Genomic DNA, 27,786 nt, shown 5'->3' with positions numbered 1-27,786 from the left:
CACACATACAAACCCCACTATGACAATTTACACACAATGGGACGATCTGAAGGGCACCATTCTGTGACGTTCTCCTCATTCCATTGCGGCGGCAGGGTAGCCTAGTGGTTAGAGCATTGGAACCGGAATATGAACCGGAAGGTTGCAAGTTCAAACCGCTGAGCTGACAAGGTACAAATCTGTTGTTATGCCCCTGAACAGGCAGTTAACCCACTGTTCCTAGGCTGTCATTGAAAATAAGAATTTGTTCTTAACTGACTTGCCTAGTTAAATAAAGGTAAAAAATCAAATTAAAAAAATCTGGTTTGGATGGAAATTTACATAAAAAGCATTGTCATGTGCAACAGCACAAATTCAAGCAATGACAGTCTACCAGAGAGAGATGGAGGGAAAACAAGTAGGAGAAAATTAGATGGTGAAACAGAATGGCTGTTAGGACGGTGAAATAGAACTAATAGGCGTTAACATTACAATATACACTGCTCAAAAAAATAAAGGGAACACTAAAATATCACATCTGAATGAATGAAATATTCTTATTAAATACTTTTTTCTTTACACAACAAAATCACACAAAAATTATCAATGGAAATCAAATTTATCAACCCATGGAGGTCTGGATTTGGAGTCACACTCAAAATTAAAGTGGAAAACCACACTACAGGCTGATCCAACTTTGATGTAATGTCCTTAAAACAAGTCAAAATGAGGCTCAGTAGTGTGTGTGGCCTCCATGTGTATGACCTCCCTACAACGCCTGGTCATGCTCCTGATGAGGTGGCGGATGGTCTCCTGAGGGATCTCCTCCCAGACCTGGACTAAAGCATCCGCCAACTCCTGGACAGTCTGTGGTGCAACGTGGCGTTGGTGGATGGAGCGAGACATGATGTCCCAGATGAGCTCAATTGGATTCAGGTCTGGGGAACGGGCGGGCCAGTCCATAGCATCAATGCCTTCCTCTTGCAGGAACTGCTGACACACTCCAGCCACATGAGGTCTAGCATTGTCTTGCATTAGGAGGAACCCAGGGCCAACCACACCAGCATATGTTCTCACAAGGGGTCTGAGGATCTCATCTCGGTACCTAATGGCAGTCAGGCTACCTCTGGTGAGCACATGGAGGGCTGTGCGGCCCCCCAAAGAAATGCCACCCCACACCATGACTGACCCACCGCCAAACCAGTCTTGCTGGAGGATGTTGCAGGCAGCAGAACGTTCTCCACGGTGTCTCTAGACTGTCACGTCTGTCACGTGCTCAGTGTGAACCTGCTTTCATCTGTGAAGAGCACAGGCGCCAGTGACGAATTTGCCAATCTTGGTGTTCTCTGGCAAATGCCAAACGTCCTGCACGGTGTTGGGCTGTAAGCACAACCCCCACCTGTGGACGTCGGGCCCTCATACCACCCTCATGGAGTCTGTTTCTGACCGTTTGAGCAGACACATGAACATTTGTGGCCTGCTGGAGGTCATTTTGCAGGGCTCTGGCAGTGCTCCTCCTGCTCCTCCTTGCACAAAGGCGGAGATAGCGGTCCTGCTGCTGGGTTGTTGCCCTCCTACGGCCTCCTCCACGTCTCCTGATGTACTGGCCTGTCTCCTGGTAGCGCCTCCATGCTCTGGACACTACGCTGACAGACACAGCAAACCTTCTTGCCACAGCTCGCATTGATGTGCCATCCTGGATGAGCTGCACTACCTGAGCCACTTGTGTGGGTTGTAGACTCCGTCTCATGCTACCACTAGAGTGAAATCACCGCCAGCATTCAAAAGTGACCAAAACATCAGCCAGGAAGCATAGGAACTGAGAAGTGGTCTGTGGTTATCACCTGCAGAACCACTCCTTTATTGGGGGTGTCTTGCTAATTGCCTATATTTTCCACCTGTTGTCTATTCAATTTGCACAACAGCATGTGAAATGTATTATCAATCAGTGTTGCTTCCTAAAAGTGGACAGTTTGATTTCACAGAAGTGTGATTGACTTGGAGTTACATTGTGTTGTTTAAGTGTTCCCTTTATTTTTTTGAGTAGTGTATTTTCAAGTCACCTCGCACAGCCGCGATCGGTCGTGTGTTTTCCAGTTGCGCCATCAAAGTAGAAGTTCTGATCTTCTTTCGGGATCACGGGGAAAACTGCATTTTCTTTGCGACTGAGGCTGAGCATCCCCACAAAGCAGAACAGCCTCCCATGTTTGTTTATTTTTTGTTTTGTCTTCATCAACTGACACATACACTGCAATGGCCAAATTATCCACCAAGATGCGAAATAATACAAATTTGGGTCACCAGAAACTAATAGTAAACAACAAACCAACAACCATCCCAATTTGAGGTGCACATTTGTACACTTTCTCTACTTAAAATCGTATTTTAAGCCTATTGTTAACCACACCGCTAACATTAGTCATAACCCTAAATTAAGACCAACAAACACATTTTTGTTTTCATTGATATAGCCTAGTTTTACTTTGTGGCTGTCGTAACTAGTGACAACCCATCACGAGCTCCAACTAACAAATTATTAACATTGCATGAAATTTTACCCCAAAATGTTTAATTTGGGTTGACCCTGCTGTTGGGAGCGTCGGGGACTATTGGGGCACCTGAAACAGATACAATAAAGTTCCTCCCTGGGCTTCAAAAGCAGCCTAACTTCAAACAGTACTCAGGATACTTCAATGTGGCTGACAACAAACCCCCTCACTACTGGTGAGTTGCTAACGTTAGCTGGGGTCATTCCGACATTGCTGTGCCTTTTCTATCCCCAGGAAATATCACTTCTTACTTAGTGAAAATGTGGATTCCAAAAGACTTTAAATATAAGGTCAGGAGTCCTTTACCTTAAAAACACAAACATGTGCATCTTAAAGGGATATTTGATGCGTTTTGAAAACATTTTCAGTGGATGTAGGCATTTTTCCCATGGCCCCTGATGTTATTCATCAACTTCCATGAGAAATATAAGCCATTATAATAACATTTTAAATCTTCATTATTTTCTAGTTCTATTTACATTTTCTCTTATCAATAACCCTTTATTCATGATTATTGTATTTTATTTAAGATTTATGGTGTGTCCCTGATAACACTTTTTTTATTTTTTTTATTTCACCTTTATTTAACCAGGTAGGCTAGTTGAGAACAATTTCTCATTTGCAACTGCGACCTGGCCAAGATAAAGCATAGCAGTGTGAACAGACAACACAGAGTTACACATGGAGTAAACAATTAACAAGTCAATAACACAGTAGAAAAAAAAGAGAGTCTATATACATTGTGTGCAAAAGCCATGAGGAGGTAGGCGAATAATTACAATTTTGCAGATTAACACTGGAGTGATAAATGATCAGATGGTCATGTACAGGTAGTGTGGTGTGTAAAAGAGCAGAAAAGTAAATAAATAAAAACAGTATGGGGATGAGGTAGGTCAAATTGGGTGGGCTATTTACCAATAGACTATGTACAGCTGCAGCGATCAGATAGCAGATGTTTGAAATTGGTGAGGGAGATAAAAGTCTCCAACTTCAGCGATTTTTGCAATTCGTTCCAGTCACAGGCAGCAGAGAACTGGAATGAAAGGCGGACAAATGAGGTGTTGGCTTTAGGGATGATCAGTGAGATACACCTGTTGGAGCGCGTGCTATGGGTGGGTGTTGCCATCGTGACCAGTGAACTGAGATAAGGCAGAGCTTTACCTAGCATGGACTTGTAGATGACCTGGAGCCAGTGGGTCTGGCGAAGAATATGTAGCGAGGGCCAGCCAACTAGAGCATACAGGTCGCAGTGGTGGGTGGTTATAAGGTGCTTTAGTAACAAAACGGATGGCACTGTGATAAACTGCATCCAGTTTGCTGAGTAGAGTGTTGGAAGCTATTTTGTAGATGACATCGCCGAAGTCGAGGATCGGTAGGATAGTCAGTTTTACTAGGGTAAGTTTGGCGACGTGAGTGAAGGAGGCTTTGTTGCGGAATAGAAAGCCGACTCTAGATTTGATTTTAGATTGGAGATGTTTGATATGAGTCTGGAAGGAGAGTTTACAGTCTAGCCAGACACCTAGGTACTTATAGATGTCCACATATTCTAGGTCGGAACCATCCAGGGTGGTGATGCTAGTCGGGCGTGCGGGTGCAGGCAGCGAGCGGTTGAAAAGCATGCATTTGGTTTTACTAGCGTTTAAGAGCAGTTGGAGGCCACGGAAGGAGTGTTGCATGGCATTGAAGCTCGTTTGGAGGTTAGATAGCACAGTGTCCAAGGACGGGCCGGAAGTTTACAGAATGGTGTCGTCTGCGTAGAGGTGGATCAGGGAATCGCCCGCAGCAAGAGCAACATCATTGATATATACAGAGAAAAGAGTCGGCCCGAGAATTGAACCCTGTGGCACCCCCATAGAGACTGCCAGAGGACCGGACAGCATGCCCTCCGATTTAACACACTGAACTCTGTCTGCAAAGTAGTTGGTGAACCAGGCAAGGCAGTCATCAGAAAAACCGAGGCTACTGAGTCTGCCGATAAGAATATGGTGATTGACAGAGTCGAAGGCCTTGGCAAGGTCGATGAAGACGGCTGCACAGTACTGTCTTTTATCGATGGCGGTTATGATATCGTTTAGTACCTTGAGCGTGGCTGAGGTGCACCCGTGACCGGCTCGGAAACCAGATTGCACAGCGGAGAAGGTACGGTGAGATTCAAGATGGTCAGTGACCTGTTTGTTGACTTGGCTTTCGAAGACCTTAGATAGGCAGGGCAGGATGGATATAGGTCTGTAACAGTTTGGGTCCAGGGTGTCTCCCCCTTTGAAGAGTTAACGTCAGTTTGTTGTAATTCTCAATTTAAAGAAAACAACCCTTTCCTACAATGGCATTCAATAAGCTTCATAATTTCTTTGGTGGGAAAACATATAAACACTCAGTTGTATCTATTTTCCCGTGTTTTATGTTGTTAGTCTGGGTTCAATCCCTGGCATCTCCACTCCTTTTAGGGGCTCCAGAGTGGCACAGTGGTCTAAGGCACTGCATCTCAGTGCTAGAGGTGTTGTTCTTAACTGATTTGCCTAGTAAAATAAAGGTGAAATATATATATTTTTTAAATGTCTCACTCATAAATGTCCTCCCTGTTAGGCAACATTAGTTGTATATAAAATGTACAACATTTCAAAATGTTCAAATATCCTGTTCAAGTGTTCATCATTATGAAGCTCAATCTTACTCACTCACAGAGCAATGGTTAATTTATGTTCCAAAAAAATGCACCAAAAAAATTGCAGTTTCACAGAGCAACTATCATCATTACTGTCGTTAAGCATGGTGTGTACTTCCAAGAAATGGCTAAATAAAATCAATGATCATTCGGGATACTGTACTGCTGCTGGATCAGCATACCTGTGCGTGGCAATAATAATGAGTGATTCTTTTGGCGATAACGAATGGTAAATTTGGCTCAAGCGCACTTGGTCAGAAACAATAGATCATTTTTATTTAGACCTTTTTTTGGAAGTACATACCCTGTGTAATGGCAGTAATGACTGTAGTTACTCTGTGAAACTACATATTTTGGTGAGTACCAAATGTATTTTGACATTATAACAATTGCAGATTAATGGGACTTTGAATTGAAGGATTCTGGGCATCAGAGGAGATCTTTTCTCCTGTGTTTGGCGCTGACAGAGATGGACGCCTCGCTTCGCGTTCTTAAGGAAACTATGCAGTATTACCCCAGGAAATCTTAAGTCTTATTACATACAGCCGGGGGGAACTATTAGATATAAGAGCAACGTCAACTTACCAACATTACGACCAGGAATACGACTTTCCCGAAGCGGATCCTCTGTTTGGACCACCACTCAAGACAATGGATCGGATCCCAGTAGGCGACCCAAAACAACGGCATCGCAGAAGGGGCAGTCCCGTCGCAGACCACGATGTCTTGCTCCCAGACAAACTAAACAACATCTTTGCTCGCTTTGAGGACAATACAGTGCCACTGACACTGCCCGCTACCAAAACCTGCTGGCTCTCCTTCACTGCAGCCAACGTGAGTAAAATATTTAAACGTGTTAACCCTCACAAGGCTGCAGGCCCAGACGGCATCTCTAGCCGCGTCCTCAGAGCATGTGCAGACCAGCTGGCTGGTGTGTTTACAGACATATTAAATCAATCCTTATCCCAGTCTGCTGTTCCCACATGCTTCAAGAGGGCCACCATTGTTCCTGTTCCCAAGAAAGCTAAGGTAACTGAGCTAAATGACGACCGGACCATATCACCTCCACCCAACCTGACACCCTAGACCCACTCCAATTTGCTTTAAGACCATAGTACCCTCCAAACTCGTCATTAAGCTCGAGACCCTGGGTCTCGACCCCGCCCTGTTCAACTGAGTCCTGGACTTCCTGACGGGTCGCCCCCAGGTGGTGAGGGTAGATAACATCTCCACCTTGCTGATCGTCAACACTGGGGCCCCACAAGGGTGCGTTCTCAGGCCTCTCCTGTACTCCCTGTTCACCCATGACTGCGAGTGTGGTGTCAGGAAAATAACCTCACACTCAATGTCAACAAAACAAAGGAGATGATCGTGGACTTCAGGTAACTGCAGAGGGAGCACCCCCCTATCCACATCGACGGAACAGTAGTGGAGAAGGTGGAAAGTTTTAAGTTCCTCGGCGTACACAAACTGAAATGGTTCACCCACACAGACAACGTGGTGAAGAAGGCGCAGCAGCGCCTCTTCAACCTCAGGAGGCTGAAGAAATTTGGCTTGTCACCGAAAACATTCACAAACTTTTACAGATGCACAAACGAGAGCATCCTTTCGGGCTGTATCACCGCCTGGTACGGCAACTGCTCCGCCCTCAACCATAAGGCTCTCCAGAGGGTAGTGAGGTCTGCACAACGCATCACCAGGGATAAACTACCTGCCCTCCAGGACACCTACACCACCCGATGTCACAGAAAGGCCAAAAAGATAATCAAGGACAACAACCACCCAAGCCACAGCCTGCTCACCCCGCTATCATCCAGAAGGTGAGGTCAGTATAGGTGCATCAAAGCTGGGACCGAGAGTCTGAAAAACAGCTTCTATCACAAGGCCATCAAACTGTTAAACAGCCATCACTAACATTGACTGGCTGCTGCCAATATACTGACTCAAATCTCTAGCCACTTTAATAATAAAAAATTGGATGTAATAAATGTATCACTAGTCACTTTAAACAATGCCACTTTATATAATGTTTACATACCCTACAGTACTCTATACCATCTACTGCATCTTGCCTATGCCGCACGGCCATCGTCTTCCATATATTTATATGTACATATTTTTATTCATGGCTTTACACGTGTGTATAAGGTAGTTGTTGTGAAATTGTTAGATTACTTGTCAGATATTACTGCACGGTCGGAACTAGAAGCACAAGCATTTCACTACACTCACATTAACATCTGCTAACCATGTGGTTGTGACCAATAACATTTGATTTGAAGCGTTTCGTTAGCCTGATCCCAGATCTGTTTATGCCATTTTGTCAACCATAGGAGTTGGCTGTCTGTACTGCACCAACTGATCTGAGACCAGGGATAGTGTTTTGTTGTCCTAGCCTTGGAGTTTTGTATGGCGTCTGCTTTGGGTGTTTGATCATGCTGTGATAAGACATGCTGCTGTACCCTGCCAGATGAAATTTAAGTATAAAGGCCATTGTGTGATTAGATATTTGTTGATGGGAGAAATACGATCAAGATTTTTCATTCACCATCGCATTGATTCCAGCTTCTGGCATTTGTTGATTGTATGTATTCAGTGTTCGATGGTACACAAGGCAGTGGTGAGGTTCATCCACTAAGGGGTGAATCCTAACTTGCTCTTAAGTAAAAAATGTTGTTCGTCTCCCATTGACATCAATGCATAACTACGTGGAAATTCAACTTAAGTGGAAGTTAGGATTTGGCCTTAAGTAATGCCTTAAATAGCATTATATGTACTCAAAGGGATCTGTTCACTGTCAGAAATTGTGTTTTGAGAAATAACAAATGCTTCTAGATGTACAGTAATTAAATTATATAATAATAAACTGCAGTTATGTGCCTCATCACAGAAATTAATTATTGGAACCACTTTGATAAAAAGGGAATGTGTCAATGCTTCAGCTGTATTCACATTGATTCTGTCATGATTTTATAATAAAACTGTTCTTTACCAATAATTCAGGTGAGTGATTTGTCAGAGATTACAAGAAAATGTTGTTTTTGTCTGTTTATGAATTTTGGGATTGATTTATTAAACACATTGTCATACTGAATGTTGTTCGGTTAGGCCCTAGTTACACATGTAAGGAAAGCCTTTCAATCATTGAATAGTCTTTGCAGGTATGAAGCCATATTTACAAAATTATTTTTTTTCTGTTAACATTCCTTAAACATTTCATTTCTCATATAGTACATTTTATTTCTCACCAGCTAGCTCTCCATTTGACTAATGGTAAAGTAAAGAAGGCATTTTTTTTTTGTAGAAACACATTTTAAATTAGTTTTAAGTTTAGCATATATTATACAGTTAAGCATTGTCATTTTTAAAAGGATGGTGAAGAGCACACAATTAATTCCTGACATTAGCATGGGCATTGACATGACCATGGGCAATTCTTATGACACGAGGTCAGGTATTGTTTTGAGTAGTACACTCACATACAGTATGTGCCCTTCTGAGGCAAGAATGTTGATGATTTATCTCTATAGACTATTAAAAAATTAGGCAACTATAAAAGTATCTTTAAAGCACTTTTCAAAATAGCAATAAATAGGAAAAAAATACTAAAGTTGTGGTATTATTGTGGTGATCTTTCTACATAAGCATGATTTGTATTGTCCATTTCGCTCTCATATATATTGGACAGATTGCAGCCTAGCTTATTATTTTGGATTCTTAAAAGATTTTGAATCCGCATGGTTTGGTGAAATTGTTACAGTAGAGTCTGCTCCATGTTGTAGATAAGGCATGTGCCCTTGAGGACATAGAAACACAGGATTGGATGGGTGTTTATCTAAGATATATTGGTTATTGTTGGTGGATAATTCTCTTTAGATGGCGTTCTCGGCATCAGCCTGGATTTTCCTCTCGATCATCTCCCTTAGGCCCTTGCTGAAATGTAGGTTTGCCCCAATGATGAGGTAACCCTGAAAGGTCAAGTGAAAGGTGAGAGAAGCTGATTTAGCTGCGGTTCATCAACAGGGCCACATTCAGAAGACAAACGCTATGTAACGTACTGCATAGAAATAAGGATGGTGATTATTTTTTCAATATGGCATAGAGGTGTTCTACATAATATTTCTATCTGAACATTCCTCGATGTTGTGCCCTGCTGATTGGCCAAGATGTCAAGATTATGTTGTAGGAGGTTATGATTGTCATTAATAATTTTGGACAATTGCCACTCAGATAATACTGAACAAGCTAGAATTTGATTAGTATATCAAATGTGTTGTTCTCGCATAGTAGAAGTAACAGAAGCCTTGAGACTCACGTTATGATACTCCACCACTTCCTCTATGAAGTCCATACCATCTGCAAGAGGGATAGCGACGCCTCTCTTGGTCCAGTCTGAAATTGAATTACGGATGAAGGATTAAAAATACAAGGTCAACAATTTTGAAAAAATATGTTTTTGTTATCTGAGTTACATGTTTTATGTACATTGAGTATTTATTGTGGGGTTAAACTGGTCTGCTTTAAAATGATACTCACTATTGATTATGGGTACTATTGAGATCTGCAGCATAGTCTTGAGGGGGACTTGTAAGGGAATAAGCTATAGAGACAGAACAAAGAGACATTTTTATTTATTTAAATAGGCAAGCCAGTCAAGAACAAATTCTTATTTACAATGACGGCCTACCCCGGTCAACCCCTAACCCGGACAACGCTGGGCCAATTGTGCGCCGCCCTATGGGACTCCCAATCACGGCCATTTGTAATACAGCCTGGAAACGAACCAGGTTCTGTAGTATTGCCTCTAGCACTGAGATGCAGTGCCTTAGACCACTGCGCCACTCGGGAGCCCATACCTGTAAAATATTACTGTAAGGGTTAATGGTAGGGGAGACTGTGGATGGTTCTCTCACAGGTTGGTTGTCAAATGTGTATTTTTAGATTAGGTCATCCACCTGGTCAATTCATGTCTTCATCACAAAGATGAGGGGAATTTTTAAAATGTTTTTCAAAGGTGAAATTAAAAAGGTATTTGTTAATGTAATAACATATGTTTACAGGACTTCAGATAGGTGTTGAACCCATAGCTATACATACAGTGCCTTGCAAAAGTATTCACCCCCTTGGTATTTTTCCTATTTTGTTGCATTACAACCTGTAATTTAAATTGATTTTTATTTGTAGTTCATGTAATGGACATACACAAAATAGTTCAAATTGGTGAAGTGAAATGAAAAAAAATTACTTGTTTCAAAAAAATTAACGAAAAGGTGGTGTGTGCATACAGTGGGGCAAAAAAGTATTTAGTCAGCCATTTAGTCAGACACCATTTAGTCAGACACCCCGTGGGGTCAAAAGGATCACAAGAACAGTGAGCAAAAATCCCAGAACCACACGGGGGGACCTAGTGAATGACCTGCAGAGAGCTGGGACCAAAGTAACAAAGCCTACCATCAGTAACACACTACACCGCCAGGGACTCAAATCCTGCAGTGCCAGACGTGTCCCCCTGCTTAAGCCAGTACATGTCCAGGCCCGTCTGAAGTTTGCTAGAGAGCATTTGGATGATCCAGAAGAAGATTGGGAGAATGTCAAATGGTCAGTTGAAACCAAAATATAACTTTTTGGTAAAAACTCAACTCGTTGTGTTTGGAGGACAAAGAATGCTGAGTTGCATCCAAAGAACACTATACCTACTATGAAGCATGGAGGTGGAAACATCATGCTTTGGGGCTGTTTTTCTGCAAAGGGACCAGGACGACTGATCCGTGTAAAGGAAAGAATGAATGGGGCCATGTATTGTGAGATTTTCAGTGAAAACCTCCTTCCATCAGCAAGGGGATTGAAGATTAAACGTGGCTGGGTCTTTCAGCATGACAATGATCCCAAACACACTGCCCGGGCAACGAAAGAGTGGCTTCGTAAGAAGCATTTCAAGGTCCTGGAGTGGCCTAGCCAGTCTCTAAATCTCAACCCCATAGAACATCTTTGGAGGGAGTTGAAAGTCTGTTTTGCCCAGCAACAGCCCCAAAACATCACTGCTCTAGAGGAGATCTGCATGGAGGAATGGGCCAAAATACCAGCAACAGTGTGTGAAAACCTTGTGAAGACTTACAGAAAGCGTTTGACCTCTGTCATTGCCAACAAAGGGTATATAACAAAGTATTGAGATAAACTTTTGTTATTGACCAAATACTTATTTTCCACCAAAGTTTGCAAATAAATTCATTAAAAATCCTACAATGTGATTTTCTGGATTTTTTTCTTCTCATTTTGTCTGTCATAGTTGAAGTGTACCTAAGATGAAAATTACAGGCCTCTCTCATCTTTTTAAGTGGGAGAACTTGCACAATTGGTGGCTGACTAAATACTTTTTTGCCCCACTGTATGTATTCACCCCCTTTGCTATGAAGCCCCTAAATAAGATTTGGTGCAACCGATTACCTTCAGAAGTCACAATTAGTTCAACAAAGTCCACCTGTGTGGACAAGATCTGTCACATGATCTCAGTATATATACACCTGTTCTGAATGGCCCCAGAGTCTGCAACACCACTAAGCAAGGGACACCACCAAGCAAGCGGCACCATGAAGACCAAGGAGCTCTCCAAACAGGTCAGGGACAAAGTTGAGGAGAAGTACAGATCAGGGTTAGGTTATAAAAAAAATATCAGAAACTTTGAACATCCCATGGAGCACCATTAAATCCATTATTAAAAAATTGAAAGAATATGGCACCACAACAAACATGCAAAGAGAGGGCTGCTCACCAAAACTCACAGACCAGGCAAGGATGGCATTAATCAGAGAGGCAGCAAAGACACCAAAGATAACCCTGAAAGAGCTGCAAAGCTCCACAGTGGAGGATGGAGTATCTGTCCATAGGACCACTTTTAGCCGTACACCCCACATAGCTGGGCTTTATGAAAGAGTGGCCAGAAAAAAAGCCATTGCTTAATGAAAAAAATAAGCAAACACATTTGGTGTTCATCAAAAGGCATGTGGGAAATTCCCCAAACATATGGAAGAAGGTATTCTGGTCAGATGAGACTATAATTGAGCTTTTTGGCCATCAAGGAAAATGCTATGTCTGGTGCAAACCCAACACCTCTCATCACCCCGAGAACACCACAGTGAAGCATGGTGGTGGCAGCATCACGCTGTGGGGATGTTTTTCCATCGGCAGGGACTGGGAAACTGGTCAGAGTTGAATGAATGATGAATGGCACTAAATACAGGGAAATTCTTGAGGGAAACCTGTTTCAGTCTTCCAGAGATTTGAGACTGGGATGGGAGGTTCACCTTCCAGCAGGACAATGACCCTAAACATACTGCTAAAGCAAGACTTGCGTGGTTTATGGGGAAACATTTAAATGTATTGGAATGGCCTAGTCAAAGCCCAGACCTCAATCCAATTGAGAATCTGTGGTATGTTAAAGATTGCTGAACACCAGTGGAACCCATCCGACTTGAAGGAGCTGGATCAGCTTTGCCTTGAAGAATGGGCAAATATCCCAGTGGCTAGATGTGCCAAGCTTATAGAGACATACCCCAAGAGACTTGCAGCTGTAAATGCTGCAAAAGGTGAATAGTTATGCATGCTCAAATTTGAAGTTTTTTAGTCTTATTTCTTGTATGTTTCACTTTTTATTTTATTTTACATCTTCAAGGTGGTAGGCATGTTGTGTAAATCAAATGATACAAACCCCCCAAAAATCTATTTTAATTCCAGGTTGTAAGGCAACAAAATAAGAAAAATGCCAAGGGGGGTGAATACTTTCTCAAGCCACTGTATGTTACAGAGATCAATAGAACACAGACCGTGGGGTAAAGTGCAACGCCAGTGTCATTGGCGGCCATTAAAATAATATGATCTAACCAAGTGGATATTCGTAAAATACGTCATCATTTATGTGTTCTAAAAGGCCCACAATGTCATTACTAAAATCCTATTTGGATATATTTGGCTGTTTTCGCTGCATAATACTTAGAAGTTGTCCTTTTCAGAATTAGAAAACAAATCTAAATGCTAACTCCAGTTCAATTAAACTGATAGCATAGCTAGCGACTTAGAGTAGTGAGTTCAAACATTTTCTCGTACTATTCCCCGTGGGAAACAAACCCACAACTCTGGCATTGCAAGCGCCATTATCTACCAACTGAGCCACACGGGACCAACGTGTTGGGGTTGATAACTATTCAAGGATATACTAGGATTTGTACCACAATATTGTGTGAAATACACAAACAATAGCCTAAATGTAGACACATTTTTATGGGCAGCAATGAAAAGATTCTGAATCTTTCTCCCACGGGCTGCCCACGGGGGGGGGGGGGGGGGGGGGTGTGGCATTTCCATTGTTTTGGTCAAATTCCATTTACCACATCACCCATAGACATAGTTACAAAGTAAATCAAGGAGAATCATAGGGTAAATAAATGTAGAGTTCAATTGACTACTGGAGTTATCTTAACCCTCAACAGAGTGATATGCTGCCTGGAGTTAATGTTGATTCGTGGAGTTGTTTGGGACTGAGTACTTTTAACTCCATTAAGAGTAACCAGATACAGCAAAGATGGGGGATAAATGAAGACTCAGGCTGTTTACCATTGAAAAGAATGGTCAGTTCCTGTCTACTTAAGGGGTGGCTCTCCCATATACACCAATGTGATAGCAGCTGAGTCTGGGCTACTTAGTTCATTGACTTCCATTGAAACAGAAAAATGAGGGAGTGTCATTGTCATATTTCCCAGCATGCTCTGTTGCAGGGTGATTTCTAGAATTGTTTGTTTCAATATCTGTGTTTTCACAGATAGAAAAATATCTCATGCTACACATTGATATGGAACATACATTTTCCTAAACTCTAATCTCTAAGTGGTTGGCTTCATTGATTCAGTTAATGACAAGCAGTGGTGGGAAAATTACCCAAATGTCATACTTGAGTAAAAGTGAAGATACCTTAATAGAAAATGACTCAAGTAAAAGTGAAAGTCACCCAGTAAAATACTACTTGAGTAAAAGTGAAAGTATTTGGTTTTAAATATACTTAAGTATCAAAACTAAATGTAATTGATAAAATGTACTTAAGCATCAAAATAAAGTATATATAAAAAAAAAATCCTTATATGAAGCAAACCAGACGGCACGATTTACTTGTTTTTTAAATGTACGGATAGCCAGGGGCACACCAACACTCAGACATAATTTACAAATGAAGCATTTGTGTTTAGTGAATCTGCCAGATCAGGTAGTAGGGATGACCAGGGGTGTTCTCTTAATATGTGTGTGAATAGGACCATTTTCCTGTCCTGGTAAGCATTCAAAATGTAACAAGTACTTTCGGGTGGCAGGGAAAATGTATGGAGTAAAAAGTACATTATTTTCTTCTGGAATGTAGTGATTGTAAAGTACTTATACAAAAAAATGACTTAAGTAAAAATACTTTAAAGTACTACTTAAGTACTTTACACCACTGCTGACAATTTTAAGTTTTATAAACCAGTTGGGAAAACACTCCCTTTGATATAGAGACGGATCTATATATAGAGACTGATCTCTCTTTTGACGAACATATCAAGACTGTTTCAAGGACAGCTTTTTTCCATCTACGTAACATTGCAAAAATCTGAAACTTTCTGTCCAAAAATGATGCAGAAAAATTAATCCATGCTTTTGTTACTTCTAGGTTAGACTACTGCAATGCTCTCCTAATTATCCCTAGAATTTCTAAGCAAACAGCTGGAGGCAGGGCTTTCTCCTATAGAGCTCCATTTTTATGGAATGGTCTGCCTACCCATGTGAGAGACGCAAACTCGGTCTCAACCTTTAAGTCTTTACTGAAGACTCATCTCTTCAGTGGGTCATATGATTGAGTGTAGTCTGGCCCAGGAGTGTGAAGGTGAACGGAAAGGCTCTGGAGCAACGAACCGCCCTTGCTGTCTCTGCCTGGCCGGTTCCCCTCTTTCCACTGGGATTCTCTGCCTCTAACCCTATTACAGGGGCTGAGTCACTGGCTTACTGGTGCTCTTTCATGCCGTCCCTAGGAGGGGTGCGTCACTTGAGTGGGTTGAGTCACTGATGTGATCTTCCTGTCTGGGTTGGCGCCCCCCCTTGGGTTGTGCCGTGGCGGAGATCTTTGTGGGCTATACTTGGCCTTGTCTCAGGATGGTAAGTTGGTGGTTGAAGATATCCCTCTAGTGGTGTGGGGGCTGTGCTTTGGCAAAGTGGGTGGGGTTATATCCTTCCTGTTTGGCCCTGTCCGGGGGTATCATCGGATGGGGCCACAGTGTCTCCTGACCCCTCCTGTCTCAGCCTCCAGTATTTATGCTGCAGTAGTTCATGTGTCGGGGGGCTAGGGTCAGTTTGTTATATCTGGAGTACTTCTCCTGTCTTATCCGGTGTCCTGTGTGAATTTAAGTATGCTCTCTCTAACTCTCTCTTTGTCTCTTTCTTTCTCTCGGAGGAGGACCTGAGCCCTAGGACCATGCCTCAGGACTACCTGGCATGATGACTCCTTGCTGTCCCCAGTCCACCTGGCCGTGCTGCTGCTCCAGTTTCAACTGTTCTGCCTCCGGCAATGGAATGGATGTTCATACCTGTTCACCAGACGTGCTACCTGTCCCAGACCTATTATTTGACCATGCTGATAATTTATGAACATTTGAACATCTTGGCCATGTTCTGTTATAATCTCCACCTGGCACAGCCAGAAGAGGACTGACCACCCCTCATAGCCTGGTTCCTCTCTAGGTTTCTTCCTAGGTTTTGGCCTTTCTAGGGAGTTTTTCCTATCCAACGTGCTTCAACACCTGTATTGCTTGCTGTTTGGGGTTTTAGGCTGGGTTTCTGTACAGCACTTTGAGATATCAGCTGATGTAAATACATTTGATTTGATTTGTTGTGGTTTATGAGTCCAGGGCAGTGGAATAACCTCATTCTACCAGTCAGGGCTTCTATTCTTATATTCTGCTGTTGAGGTCAGTAAAGTTCCTGTTTAATGTACAGCCATCCTATGGATTCCGGAGGAGAAGACAACCATGCAGCAGACCACTGCTATGTAGTGTGCTAATGAAGAAAATAACATCTTTCTTCAGACCAATACTAAATCATGGTCCAACTATGTCACCTATCAAGCTAGAGAAACAAACCTTGGCATGCCTGAAGGCCTTTTTTCATCTGATTATGACTGCTGCACAGATGTCCAAAGTTTCATTTCTGAGTATTATTCCTCCAAAGAGTTTTATTCCTCAATGTTCTCTGAGAACATGTGCTTTCCTCAGAACCACTTTAAGGGTATGTCTATATGCCGTAAGAGATCCCCAAAGGGATCCGTAAGTTTATCCAAATGAAAACGGGATGATTCTGACATGGAAATGCTGGTCAAAAGATACACATTTTGATTCTGGAAGGAGATCAAGCAATGTTCTCTGAATTAATTAATTTATAAATCCACTTGAAATTAAATATTTGTCATTATGCTTCTTTACTATTCTCTTGTGGAAACAGGTGTTGTTTCATTGGGTTTCATTCTTAGTCTTGATTTGGGTTAAGGCATTTGGTTGAATGTAGTGCACGTGAAATTATATAGGGTCATAATTGTTAGAAAGCGAGAGAGAGAGAGAGAGAGAGAGAGAGAGAGAGAGAGAGAGAGAGAGAGAGAGCAGAATCTTACCGCCAGTGATTCCAAAGCAGACTGGTTGGAGTAGATTTTAAACCTGTCAATAACAACAGAATACACTTAATGAATTTGCCTGTGATGCTATTGTGATATTGTGTGTGTATGTGTTGAGGTGTGTTTGTATGTGTATATATGAGTGTGTGCGTGTGCGAGTACATGCATGCCTACCTCCTCAAGTCTGCGTGAACAGCCAGTCTCTTGCCCTTCATGGACACCTTGGCATTGAATTTGGCATCCTGCAAGGAACAGAAAGATACACTTTATCAGTGCGCTGGTCTCTACACTTTTCCTTCCTGCTTACCTTGAGGAAATCACTGATCTGACATGGTTAAACTAGTGAGAGCAATGGGTGGAAACCACATTTTCACCCATCCTCTGACTTACAGATCAGTGATTACCTCAGTGAAAGGAAGAAAGCTTTTTTTTGTGAACAATCTTTTTTATTTGATCATGTCAAAGGCAATACAATCGATAAAAAACAATACCATTTTCCCATATTTTTTAACAACACCCATACCAAACATACCCCTGGCGGCCCCAACCTCAGTCAACACATAATATAAAGGACCAAAAACATACAGATCAAATAAAAACAACAAACACTCAAATGAAATTAAAAAGTACACACAATGAGACTGTTTACCAATATATCGCCACCAAGAAAGCATTAGGAAGAATGCATTTGAAACAATATGTATCCTTCCTTTCTCAGCTCCTACAGAGCCAATCCTTAGCCTAACAACTATTCTCATGGTTGTTCTTTTTTGATAAATATCAGTAGCTATTAAATGTAGAACATGAGAAGACAAGACGTCTTCTTTCTCACCATGGTCATGCTGCTGAGCTGAACAGGCGCCTTGCCGGGCGGTAGCACCATCACCGTGACGATGGCAGTGATGGCCACGGTGACCCCGGAGGTCTTGACGGTTGTCTTGGGGGCAGAGTTCAACTCCAGTTGCAGGGAGATAGGGTATTCCACCAGGGCTGGGTTCTGAGAGAGACGCACACACACACAGGAGTGGGTGAGTGGAATGCAAAAGTGGAATTCAATGTCTTGACCCTATTTGTGGGGGCATCAGGTCACAATCCCGACATACATACTCACAATCATCATAATAATGCCAAAGTATGTTGTCCTAAGGAGCATCTCCAGATCCTTTGGCATCTGAAAACATATAGTATTCAATAGCTTGTATTAGAAATTACTATATTCATGTCATACTAATACTAGAACAATATTGGCATGCTGTGAAAAAAAGAACAACTCAGAAATTGCATCTGATTTAAGTATGCAGACTCCTTTTTCACTAGTATGTATCTTCAGCCTAATGATTGGGCAGATCACCTCATTATGTAAAGAGGTACAGAACCAAGCATGTCTCAGCTGCTTATTAAAATCTGTGTCAACATGTTTGGTAGCACCTCTGATGCAGACACCAATTCTTAAAGGCTATAACAGACAATATGGAATAATTTACACCTCGGAGCTAAGAATTACTTGCGTCATGTCATGTGTAGGCTAAAATGCAGGGGAAAGAGTACGGTTGCAAGACATAATGGGGGACTCAGGCCTCATACTTACGTGCTCGTTGGCGATATTCATTTGGAATACGCCAGCTTTATAATAGGAGTACAACCCACTGTCAAAGAAGTACTCGGACAGAGCCAGGTACACCATGCGGTCGTACTCTCTCACAATTGGGTTGATGGCAGAGTTCATCAAGGTGTTGCTCTCGTTCCCGAGCTCAAAGAACATGCCCTGTGTGACACAGTAAAGAGCGAGGAAGATACAATACTGTAGAGATGAGAGTGAGATACAAAAATAAGTAACACTTTATTTTAGGCGTACCTACATAAAGGCTTCATAAAACAATCATCATCTATAAGCAGTTTGATTATGTCAACAACTGCATGTTGATATTTGCAGTATGAGTGACATTACTGTGACTTAACAAAAAATATCAACTCACTGTTGTATGTAGTGAATGCATAATGTATGGTTCTGGATGTGTTATGAAGTGCTTATGTATGTAGCTTTCAAATAATATGTTACCCAAACATACATACATAATATACACACGGTATGAGACTAATGCACAGCAAGCTAGACTATCTCACTCACCCTGAAATCCATGTCAAGGCTCCTTGAAGTCACCACGGGGTCACTGAGGAGGGAGTAGTCGATCCCCACATAGTTGTCTACTTCTGTTCGCACTGGATGGGTCCAAATTAAAACAAATACAATTATATTTTCTGTGTGGAAAACTTGTGGTCAGAAAAGTTGTTATTTTATTTCTTTTTTTAATGTTAGTTTTGTTATATAACCAATCTCTCAAGGCATTTTCCAAAGAACTATCTTACCTGGAATTGTCTCCAACAAAGTGTTGATTAGAACCAAACCAGCGTGGTTCATGACAGGGCAGATCTACGAAAAGAACAGACAAATGTTAAAGGAACTGTCCAGTGCCCCATATTTCAATGAAACATAGCCTATAATTAATTACAATATGAGTGAAATAGATGTTCTTCCTAAAATTATAATTCAGTATGTTAAAAAGTAGCTTTTCTGTCTACCCCTACTTGCCCTGTTCATTCAGAGCAGAACGGTGTGGGCTTAACACAGTCATCATAAATATTAATGAGAAGTAAAAACAGCTGATTTGCCAGCTCAGCCAATGAAGATTTAATCAGAAGTGTTGATATGTTGTAAGTGTAACCAGTGTTCTAGAATGAAATTAACTGATCTGTCAGCACCTGCTGGTTCAGAAGGAAGCGCATTCCTGTGGTCAAAAAAGTCGCCAGGAAGTCATACACCCTCCTGCAAAGGAGTAAACCAGAGTTGTAAATTATTGAATTTCACCCACTCATGTTAAAAAAATCCAAAAGCTGAAAAATGCTCCAATATTGCTTATAGACACATTATACTGAAATTAGTTTTTTTAAATCATAATGAATAAGATTATTATAGACAGGGAGGATCTTAGATCAGTACACCTACTCTGAGACGCTTGATACGTGGTCCCTGGACAAGAAAGCAGCTCAAGTATTTTAAAAAGAATATCAACAGGATTTACCCCAAGGTGCCAGTGAACTTAATTTTCATTTTGGCGATGGAGGCATCGCAGCTGATGTTGGAGATCTTGAGGCGTCCCAACTCATCTCTGGTCGTGTGCAGGACAGTGTGGATGTTCACACCTTCTGCAGAGGCATTGATGGCTCCAGTGTCATAGCTATGAGACCACAGAAAATAAATATTTTCAGACCAGCATCATACATACTCATCAACGTCCTAATCTCAACCATATAAAGTAGCATCAGAAGGTTTGAACTTCCAATACACTCTCGTTGGACATCATCTTTGAAGTTTGATGTCCTCAATCTAGCGTACCACTGCATGACTGGACTCCTCAAGGCTCTACAAGATACCATTGTGAGTATTTAAACACAGGCATTATTTAGCATACAAACATATTCTTTTCTTGATACATTTTATTTGATTTATTTCACCTTTATTTAACCAGATAAGTCAATTGAGCACCAATTCTCAATTAAATTAACGACATAGCCAACACGCATAACATTGCAACAGTGAACAGAACAACACACAATATTACAAAAAATAAAATACACTATACAGAAATATTCACAATGGGTTAGGGCAGAAAAGTCCAAGGAAACACAGCAGACTTAATAATCAGCAGGTACGTTGATCAGATAGCAGCTCAGTTCATGTTTTTGAAGAAGTGTGATGTTACGAATGTGTCAAATTGTAAGATCTTTTGCAGCCCGTTCCAATCGTTGGAGGCGGAAAACTGAAATGAATGCTGGCCAAAGGAAGTGCACGCTTTGGGAATGACCAGTGTGATACCGTGCCTTTGGAAAGTTTTCATACCCCCTGACTTATTCCACATTTTGTTATGTTACAGCCTGAATTCAAATGGATTAAATAGTAGTTTTTTTCTCACCCATTTACACATAATACTCATATAATGAGAAAGTGAAAACATACAGAAGTATTTCATTTACATAAGTATTCACACCCCTGAGTCAATACTTTGTTGAAGCACCTATGGCAGTGATTAGTCTTTCTAGGTAAGTCTCTAAGAGCTTTCCACACCTGGATTGTGCAACATTTGCCCATTATTCTTTTCACAACTCTTCAAGCTTTGTCAAAATGGTAGTTGATCATTGCTAGACAACCATTTTCAGGTCTTGCCATAGATTTTCAAGTATATTTAAGTTTTATAAAACTAACTCAGCCACATACACTGTCTTCTTGGTAAGCAACTTAAGTGTAGGTTTGGCCTTGTGTTTTAGGTTATTGTCCTGCTGAAAGATGAATTTATCTCCAAGTGTCTAGTGGAAAGCAGACTGATCCAGGTTTTTGCTTGAAAATATGGAGAGTGGTGCACAGTGACATGTTGCATTGGATTTGCTCCAAACATAACACTTTGTATTTAGGACAAAAAGTGAATTGCTTTGCCACATTTTTTGCAGTATTACTTAAGTGACTTGTTGCAAACAGGATGCATTTGGAATAGTTGTATGCTGTACAGGCGTCCTTCTTTTCACTGTGCCAATTAGGTTAGTATTGTGGAGTAACTACAATGTTGTTGATCCATCAGTTTTCTCCTATCACATCCATTGGTCTCATGGTGAAATACCTAAGTGGTTTCCTTCCTCTACGGCAACTGAGTTAGGCAGAACACCTGTATCTTTGTACTAACTAGGTGTATTGACACGCCATACAAAGTGTAATTAATAACTTCACCATGCTCAAAGGGATATTAAATGTTTCCTTTTATTTTTATTTTTACCCATCTACCAATAGGTGCCCTTTTTTGTGAGGCTTTGAAAAACCTCCCTGGTCTTTGTGGTTGAATCTATGTTTGAAATTACCTGCTCGACTGCGGGACCTTACAGATATTGTATGTGATGGATACAGAGATGAGGTAGTCATTAAAATATACTGTTAAACATTATTATTGCACACAGAGTGAGTCCATGCAACTTAGTATGTGACTTGTTAAGCAAATTAACTTATTTAGGCTTGCCATAACAAAGGGGTTGAATACGTATTGACTCAAGACATTTCAGCTTTTCATTTTTGATTTGATTTGTACACATTTCTAAAAACATAACTCCACTTTGACATTATGGGGTACTGTGTGAAGGCGATTGAGATTTAAAAAAAAAAATGTAATCCATTTTAAATTCAGGCTTTAACCAACAAACTGTGGGAAAAGTCAAGAGGTGTGAATACTTTCTAATGGCACTGTATATCTAATAGCAGGTTCCTATTGGTTATGGAGAGGAGTGAGCTGAGGTAGAGGGGTGACTTAAATGCACTAGGCTAGAAATAGAGACAGTAGTGGGTAAAGAGGACTCACAATAACCAGTATAAGATGTGTCTCTGGAAGCTGAGAGCGATGGAGGAGTTCTGCACCTTGAAGAGCAGTCCTAGGCCAGGCTGGAAGGCCAGGTCAGCGTAGGTCAGGTTCAGCTCATTTATCTTCACCCTGACCCACAGGAAGGAAGAGACTCAGATCAGTGCTTGGGCTGATACTCGAAAGTCACAAGAAATCTGACTAGAAATGTACTAGAAGTTCTCTTTTGGTTGCAGAAATCCAATTGGTTGATGTTGGCCAAAACAGAAACAGTGAGTGGGTAGCAATACCCTCTACGTTGGTTTACATGGGTTGATTTTCCAAGAACCCAGATGTCTAGAAGATGACATAAAAAGTCAGTTTGGCTGATGGTTTAGCTCACTTCATGTAGTGAGCTAAACCACCTGTCTGGTTTACGAGGCTAGAGCGTCTTTATCCCTTAAAAGAGAATGTCCAGTTGCTAAACTTTATAGGTAATCTTTTAGAAATCCAGGTTCTTGACAAATCACCCAACTCAGACTCTGCCCACAGTTCCGTGATACAGTGGTTCTTCCTTTAAAAGTTGCGTCATACTGCAGCACACCTTGCGGGCTGCCGCAGAATTCTATGGAACATTATTTAATTGTCAGCCATTGTTACCATTAATGCTAGTTAGTGCTAGTTTAACCACCAGAGGGCATCTTTGAGAAGCATTTAATAGCCTTCAATATCGGCAGTACTAGAGAATTTAAAACCTTTTTTGTAAGAACATGGTAAAAAAAAAGGCCATTCTTGAACATGGGGTGAGACATTCTTACTAATTTCTAAATAAAGCCAGTTTGTTATTTAGAATGATTTATTTCAGTTTTTAGAGGGAGAGAAGCCAAAAGCCCACCATCGCCTCATGGATCTCTCGGTCACTGCCGGCACTGGTATCGAACCAGCATATGGAACAACACAGTTTGCACTGCGATGCAGTGTCTTAGACCGCTATGCCACTCGGAAGGCCCCATCCACAAAGTTTTTAATGCTGATCAATTGCTTGCACAATATATCAGGGTTAATAATAGTAATAATAATACTTTATCCCCCTTCCACATGTTAAAGGTTCCAATTGATAAAGTTGTTTTATTAATTAGTATATTTGAGTTTAACCACAGTATTTGTAGGCACTCAAATGAAAGGGATCTGGAGCAATTCGACGGCAGAAACTTCTGAGCATTAACGTGGGTGGATCCCAGGGCTTACTCTTTGATGGTGTACTGGAAGTGGCCCTCTTTGCCCTTCATCTCTGGCATGGTGATGTTGCTCAGTTCCTCAACCACAAACTTCTGCGTCTCGTACTTCACTAAAATGCAGGTTGAAAGAGTTGAGTTTAGAGTCTAGAACTACCTAGTGAATACCTTAAGCAGACAATCCTGACAACTGAGAGGGGCTAAATGGATGACGGTGCTTTGGAAGAGAAAAATTCAGATAGTTGCAATGCAGCAGAGATGACGTCTTGCTTTGGTCAAGACTGACCATTGAAGACTGTCTGGGACCAATGTAGACTGTTGAAAACTATTAAGATCACATGTACAAGAGCGTTTTTTGGGGTGAATTTCTTACACATTTCGAGCCCCCTGTTAGTGATCCGGATCTTGCAGCCTGGCGGTTCTTCTGCTGACATGGCGGCGATTAGAGGGAACAGGAAGAGGATAGACACCATACAGGAAGCCATCACGAGTGCCTGCAGGGGGGTCAAAACAGAAGAGAGGGAGAGTGGATAAGGACCCAGCCACCTCAAAGCTTAAACACTAACACGTCCGACTCAACCAGGGTTGACTTCGGACCTAAAGAGCCTAAACAGAGTAAGTATTGCCTTACTTGTAGAACTACTCAATACTAGACCTCCAACCGGTCACTCTCAGTCATAAAATGATCCGTTTATCGTTGGTGACCAGCTTTCTGAGGTTGCTTTTGTTACGGTGCGTGAATGAGGACCCAAAAGCGAATTAACGTAAACAGAACTTCTTTAATAACAAAACATAGGTAGGCTCAGATGGACCGGCAGATTCCGACAGGACAGGACAAGGTTGCAGCAAACATGACGATAGTCTGGTTCAGGCATGAAAAACACAAACAAGAATCCGACAAAGACAGGAACAAAAACAGAGAGAGATATAGAGGACTAATCAGAGGGAAAAAGGGAACAGGTGGGAAAAGGGGTGACGAGGTAGTTAGGAGGAGACAAGGAACAGCTGGGGGAAAGAGGGGGAGAAAAGGTAACCTAATAACGACCAGCAGAGGGAGACAGGGTGAAGGGAAAGGACAGAAACAAGACACAACATGACAATACATGACAGTACCCCCCCACTCACCGAGCGCCTCCTGGCGCACTCGAGGAAACCTGGCGGCAACGGAGGAAATCATTGATCAGCGCACGGTCCAGCACGTCCCGAGAGGGAACCCAACTCCTCTCCTCAGGACCGTACCCCTCCCAATCTACTAGGTACTGATGACCACGGCCCCGAGGACGCATGTCCAAAATCCTACGGACCCTGTAGATGGGTGCGCCCTCGACAAGGATGGGGGGGGGGGGGAAGACGAGCGGGGGCGCGAAGAACGGGCTTGACACAGGAGACATGGAAGACCGGGTGGACGCGACAAAGATATCGCGGAAGAAGAAGTCGCACTGCGACAGGATTAATGATCCGAGAAATACGGAACGGACCAATGAACCGCGGGGTCAACTTGCGAGAAGCGGTCTTAAGGGGAAGGTTCTGAGTGGAGAGCCAAACTCTCTGACCGCGACAATATCTAGGACTCTTAGTTCTACGCTTATTAGCAGCTCTCACAGTCTGCGACCTATAACGGCAAAGTGCAGACCTGACCCTCTTCCAGGTGCGCTCGCAACGTTGGACAAAAGCCTGAGCGGAGGGGACGCTGGACTCGGCGAACTGAGATGAGAACAGCGGAGGCTGGTACCCGAGGCTACTCTGAAAAGGAGATAGCCCGGTCGCAGACGAAGGAAGCGAGTTGTGGGCGTATTCTGCCCAGGGGAGCTGTTCTGACCAAGACGCAGGGTTGCGAAAAGAAAGACTGCGTAAGATGCGACCAATAGTCTGATTGGCCCGTTCTGCTTGACCGTTAGACTGGGGGTGAAAGCCGGAAGAGAGACTGACGGAAGCCCCAATCAAACGGCAAAACTCCCTCCAAAATTGAGACGTGAATTGCGGACCTCTGTCCGAAACGACGTCTGACGGAAGGCCATGAATTCTGAAAACATTCTCGATGATGATTTGTGCCGTCTCTTTAGCAGAAGGAAGCTTAGCAAGGGGAATAAAATGAGCCGCCTTAGAGAACCTGTCGACAACCGTAAGAATAACAGTCTTCCCCGCTGACGAAGGCAGTCCGGTGACAAAATCTAAGGCGATGTGAGACCACGGTCGAGAGGGAATGGGAAGCGGCCTGAGACGGCCGGCAGGAGGGGAGTTACCGGACTTAGTCTGCGCGCAGACCGAACAAGCAGCCACGAAGCGACGCGTGTCATGCTCCCGGGTGGGCCACCAAAAACGCTGGTGAATGGAAGCAAGCGTACCCCGAACGCCAGGATGGCCGGCTAACTTGGCAGAGTGAGCCCACTGAAGAACGGCCAGACGAGTAGGAACGGGAACGAAAAGAAGGTTCCTAGGACAAGCGCGCGGCGACGGAGTTTGAGTGAGTGCTTGCTTTACCTGCCTCTCAATTCCCCAGACAGTCAACCCGACAACACGCCCCTCAGGGAGAATCCCCTCGGGGTCAGTGGAGGCTACTGAAGAACTGAAGAGACGAGATAAAGCATCAGGCTTGGTGTTCTTAGAGCCCGGACGATAAGAAATCACGAACTCGAAACGAGCGAAAAACAGCGCCCAGCGCGCCTGACGCGCATTAAGTCGTTTGGCAGAACGGATGTACTCAAGGTTCCTATGGTCAGTCCAAACGACAAAAGGAACGGTCGCCCCCTCCAACCACTGTCGCCATTCGCCTAGGGCTAAGCGGATGGCGAGCAGTTCGCGGTTTCCCACATCATAGTTACGTTCCGACGGCGACAGGCGATGAGAAAAATACGCGCAAGGGTGGACCTTGTCGTCAGAGAGGGAGCGCTGAGAAAGAATGGCTCCCACGCCCACCTCTGACGCGTCAACCTCGACAACGAACTGTCTAGTGACGTCAGGTGTAACAAGGATAGGTGCGGATGTAAAACGATTCTTGAGGAGATCAAAAGCTCCCTGGGCGGAAACGGACCACTTAAAGCACGTCTTGACAGAAGTAAGGGCTGTGAGAGGAGCTGCCACCTGACCGAAATTACGGATGAAACGACGATAGAAGTTCGCGAAGCCGAGAAAGCGCTGCAGCTCGACGCGTGACTTAGGGACGGGCCAATCAATGACAGCTTGGACCTTAGCGGGATCCATCTTAATGCCTTCAGCGGAAATAACAGAACCGAGAAATGTGACGGAGGAGGCATGAAAAGAGCACTTCTCAGCCTTCACAAAAAGACAATTCTCTAAAAGGCGCTGGAGGACACGTCGAACGTGCTGAACATGAATCTGGAGTGACGGTGAAAAAATCAGGATATCGTCAAGGTAAACGAAAACAAAGATGTTCAGCATGTCTCTCAGGACATCATTGACTAATGCCTGAAAGACAGCTGGAGCGTTAGCGAGGCCGAAAGGAAGAACCCGGTATTCAAAGTGCAGTGTTAAACGCCGTCTTCCACTCGTCCCCCTCCCTGATGCGCACGAGATGGTAAGCGTTACGAAGGTCCAACTTAGTGAAAAACCTGGCTCCCTGCAGGATCTCGAAGGCTGAAGACATAAGAGGAAGCGGATAACGATTCTTCACTGTTATGTCATTCAGCCCTCGATAATCTATGCAGGGGCGCAGGGACCCGTCCTTCTTCTTAACAAAAAAAAACCCCGCTCCGGCGGGAGAGGAGGAGGGGACTATGGTACCGGCGGCAAGAGCTACAGACAAATAATCTTCGAGAGCCTTACGTTCGGGAGCCGACAGAGAGTATAGTCTACCCCGGGGGGGAGTGGTTCCCGGAAGGAGATCAATACTACAATCATACGACCGGTGTGGGGGAAGAGAGGTGGCCCTGGACCGACTGAACACCGTGCGCAGATCGTGATATTCCTCCGGCACCCCTGTCAAATCACCAGGCTCCTCCTGTGAAGAAGAGACAGAGGAAACAGGAGGGATAGCAGACATTAAACATTTCACATGACAAGAGACGTTCCAGGAGAGGATAGAATTACTAGACCAATTAATGGAAGGATTATGACAAACTAGCCAGGGATGGCCCAAAACAACAGGTGTAAAAGGTGAACGAAAAATTAAAAAAGAAATGGTTTCGCTATGATTACCAGAAACAGTGAGGGTTAAAGGTAGCGTCTCACGCTGAATCCTGGGGAGAGGACTACCATCCAGGGCGAACAAGGCCGTGGACTCCCTTAACTGTCTGAGAGGAATGTCATGTTCCCGAGCCCAGGTCTCGTCCATAAAACAGCCCTCCGCCCCAGAGTC

At 43.0% G+C, this 27,786-nt stretch overlaps 1 protein-coding gene and 1 long non-coding RNA gene across 5 annotated transcripts in view; both read right to left on the bottom strand.

Moving 5' to 3' along the window:
• LOC149975859 (uncharacterized) overlaps positions 1-27,786 on the bottom strand; it is a 944,026-nt gene that overhangs the window by 688,402 nt on the left and 227,838 nt on the right. The gene's annotated exons all lie outside the window — the stretch shown is intronic.
• Positions 1-27,786, bottom strand: part of LOC110493891 (phospholipid transfer protein) — a 47,859-nt gene that overhangs the window by 1,139 nt on the left and 18,934 nt on the right. For 2 of the 4 annotated variants that reach the window (XM_021568454.3, XM_021568456.3), the window contains exons 2-16: positions 23,845-23,965; positions 23,485-23,584; positions 22,261-22,389; positions 19,945-20,100; positions 19,625-19,688; positions 19,232-19,295; positions 18,993-19,084; positions 18,453-18,629; positions 17,976-18,035; positions 17,697-17,861; positions 17,039-17,106; positions 16,865-16,907; positions 9,727-9,790; positions 9,506-9,582; positions 8,229-9,158 (exon numbers count right to left, since the gene is read on the bottom strand). In XM_021568454.3, coding sequence (XP_021424129.2) covers positions 9,063-9,158; positions 9,506-9,582; positions 9,727-9,790; positions 16,865-16,907; positions 17,039-17,106; positions 17,697-17,861; positions 17,976-18,035; positions 18,453-18,629; positions 18,993-19,084; positions 19,232-19,295; positions 19,625-19,688; positions 19,945-20,100; positions 22,261-22,389; positions 23,485-23,584; positions 23,845-23,965 — 1,476 coding nt within the window. In that variant the 3' untranslated portion in view covers positions 8,229-9,062. Of the gene's footprint in view, positions 1-8,228; positions 9,159-9,505; positions 9,583-9,726; positions 9,791-16,864; positions 16,908-17,038; positions 17,107-17,696; positions 17,862-17,975; positions 18,036-18,452; positions 18,630-18,992; positions 19,085-19,231; positions 19,296-19,624; positions 19,689-19,944; positions 20,101-22,260; positions 22,390-23,484; positions 23,585-23,844; positions 23,966-27,786 lie in introns of those variants that run through there. The other 2 variants (XM_021568455.3, XM_090205042.1) reach the window with 1 other exon arrangement.

This window comes from Oncorhynchus mykiss, chromosome 17 (genome assembly GCF_057628025.1).
Source record: "Oncorhynchus mykiss isolate SJ-2025 chromosome 17, ASM5762802v1, whole genome shotgun sequence".
Classification (NCBI taxonomy): Eukaryota; Metazoa; Chordata; class Actinopteri; order Salmoniformes; family Salmonidae; genus Oncorhynchus; species Oncorhynchus mykiss.
This window is presented reverse-complemented; position numbering and strand designations above follow the sequence as displayed.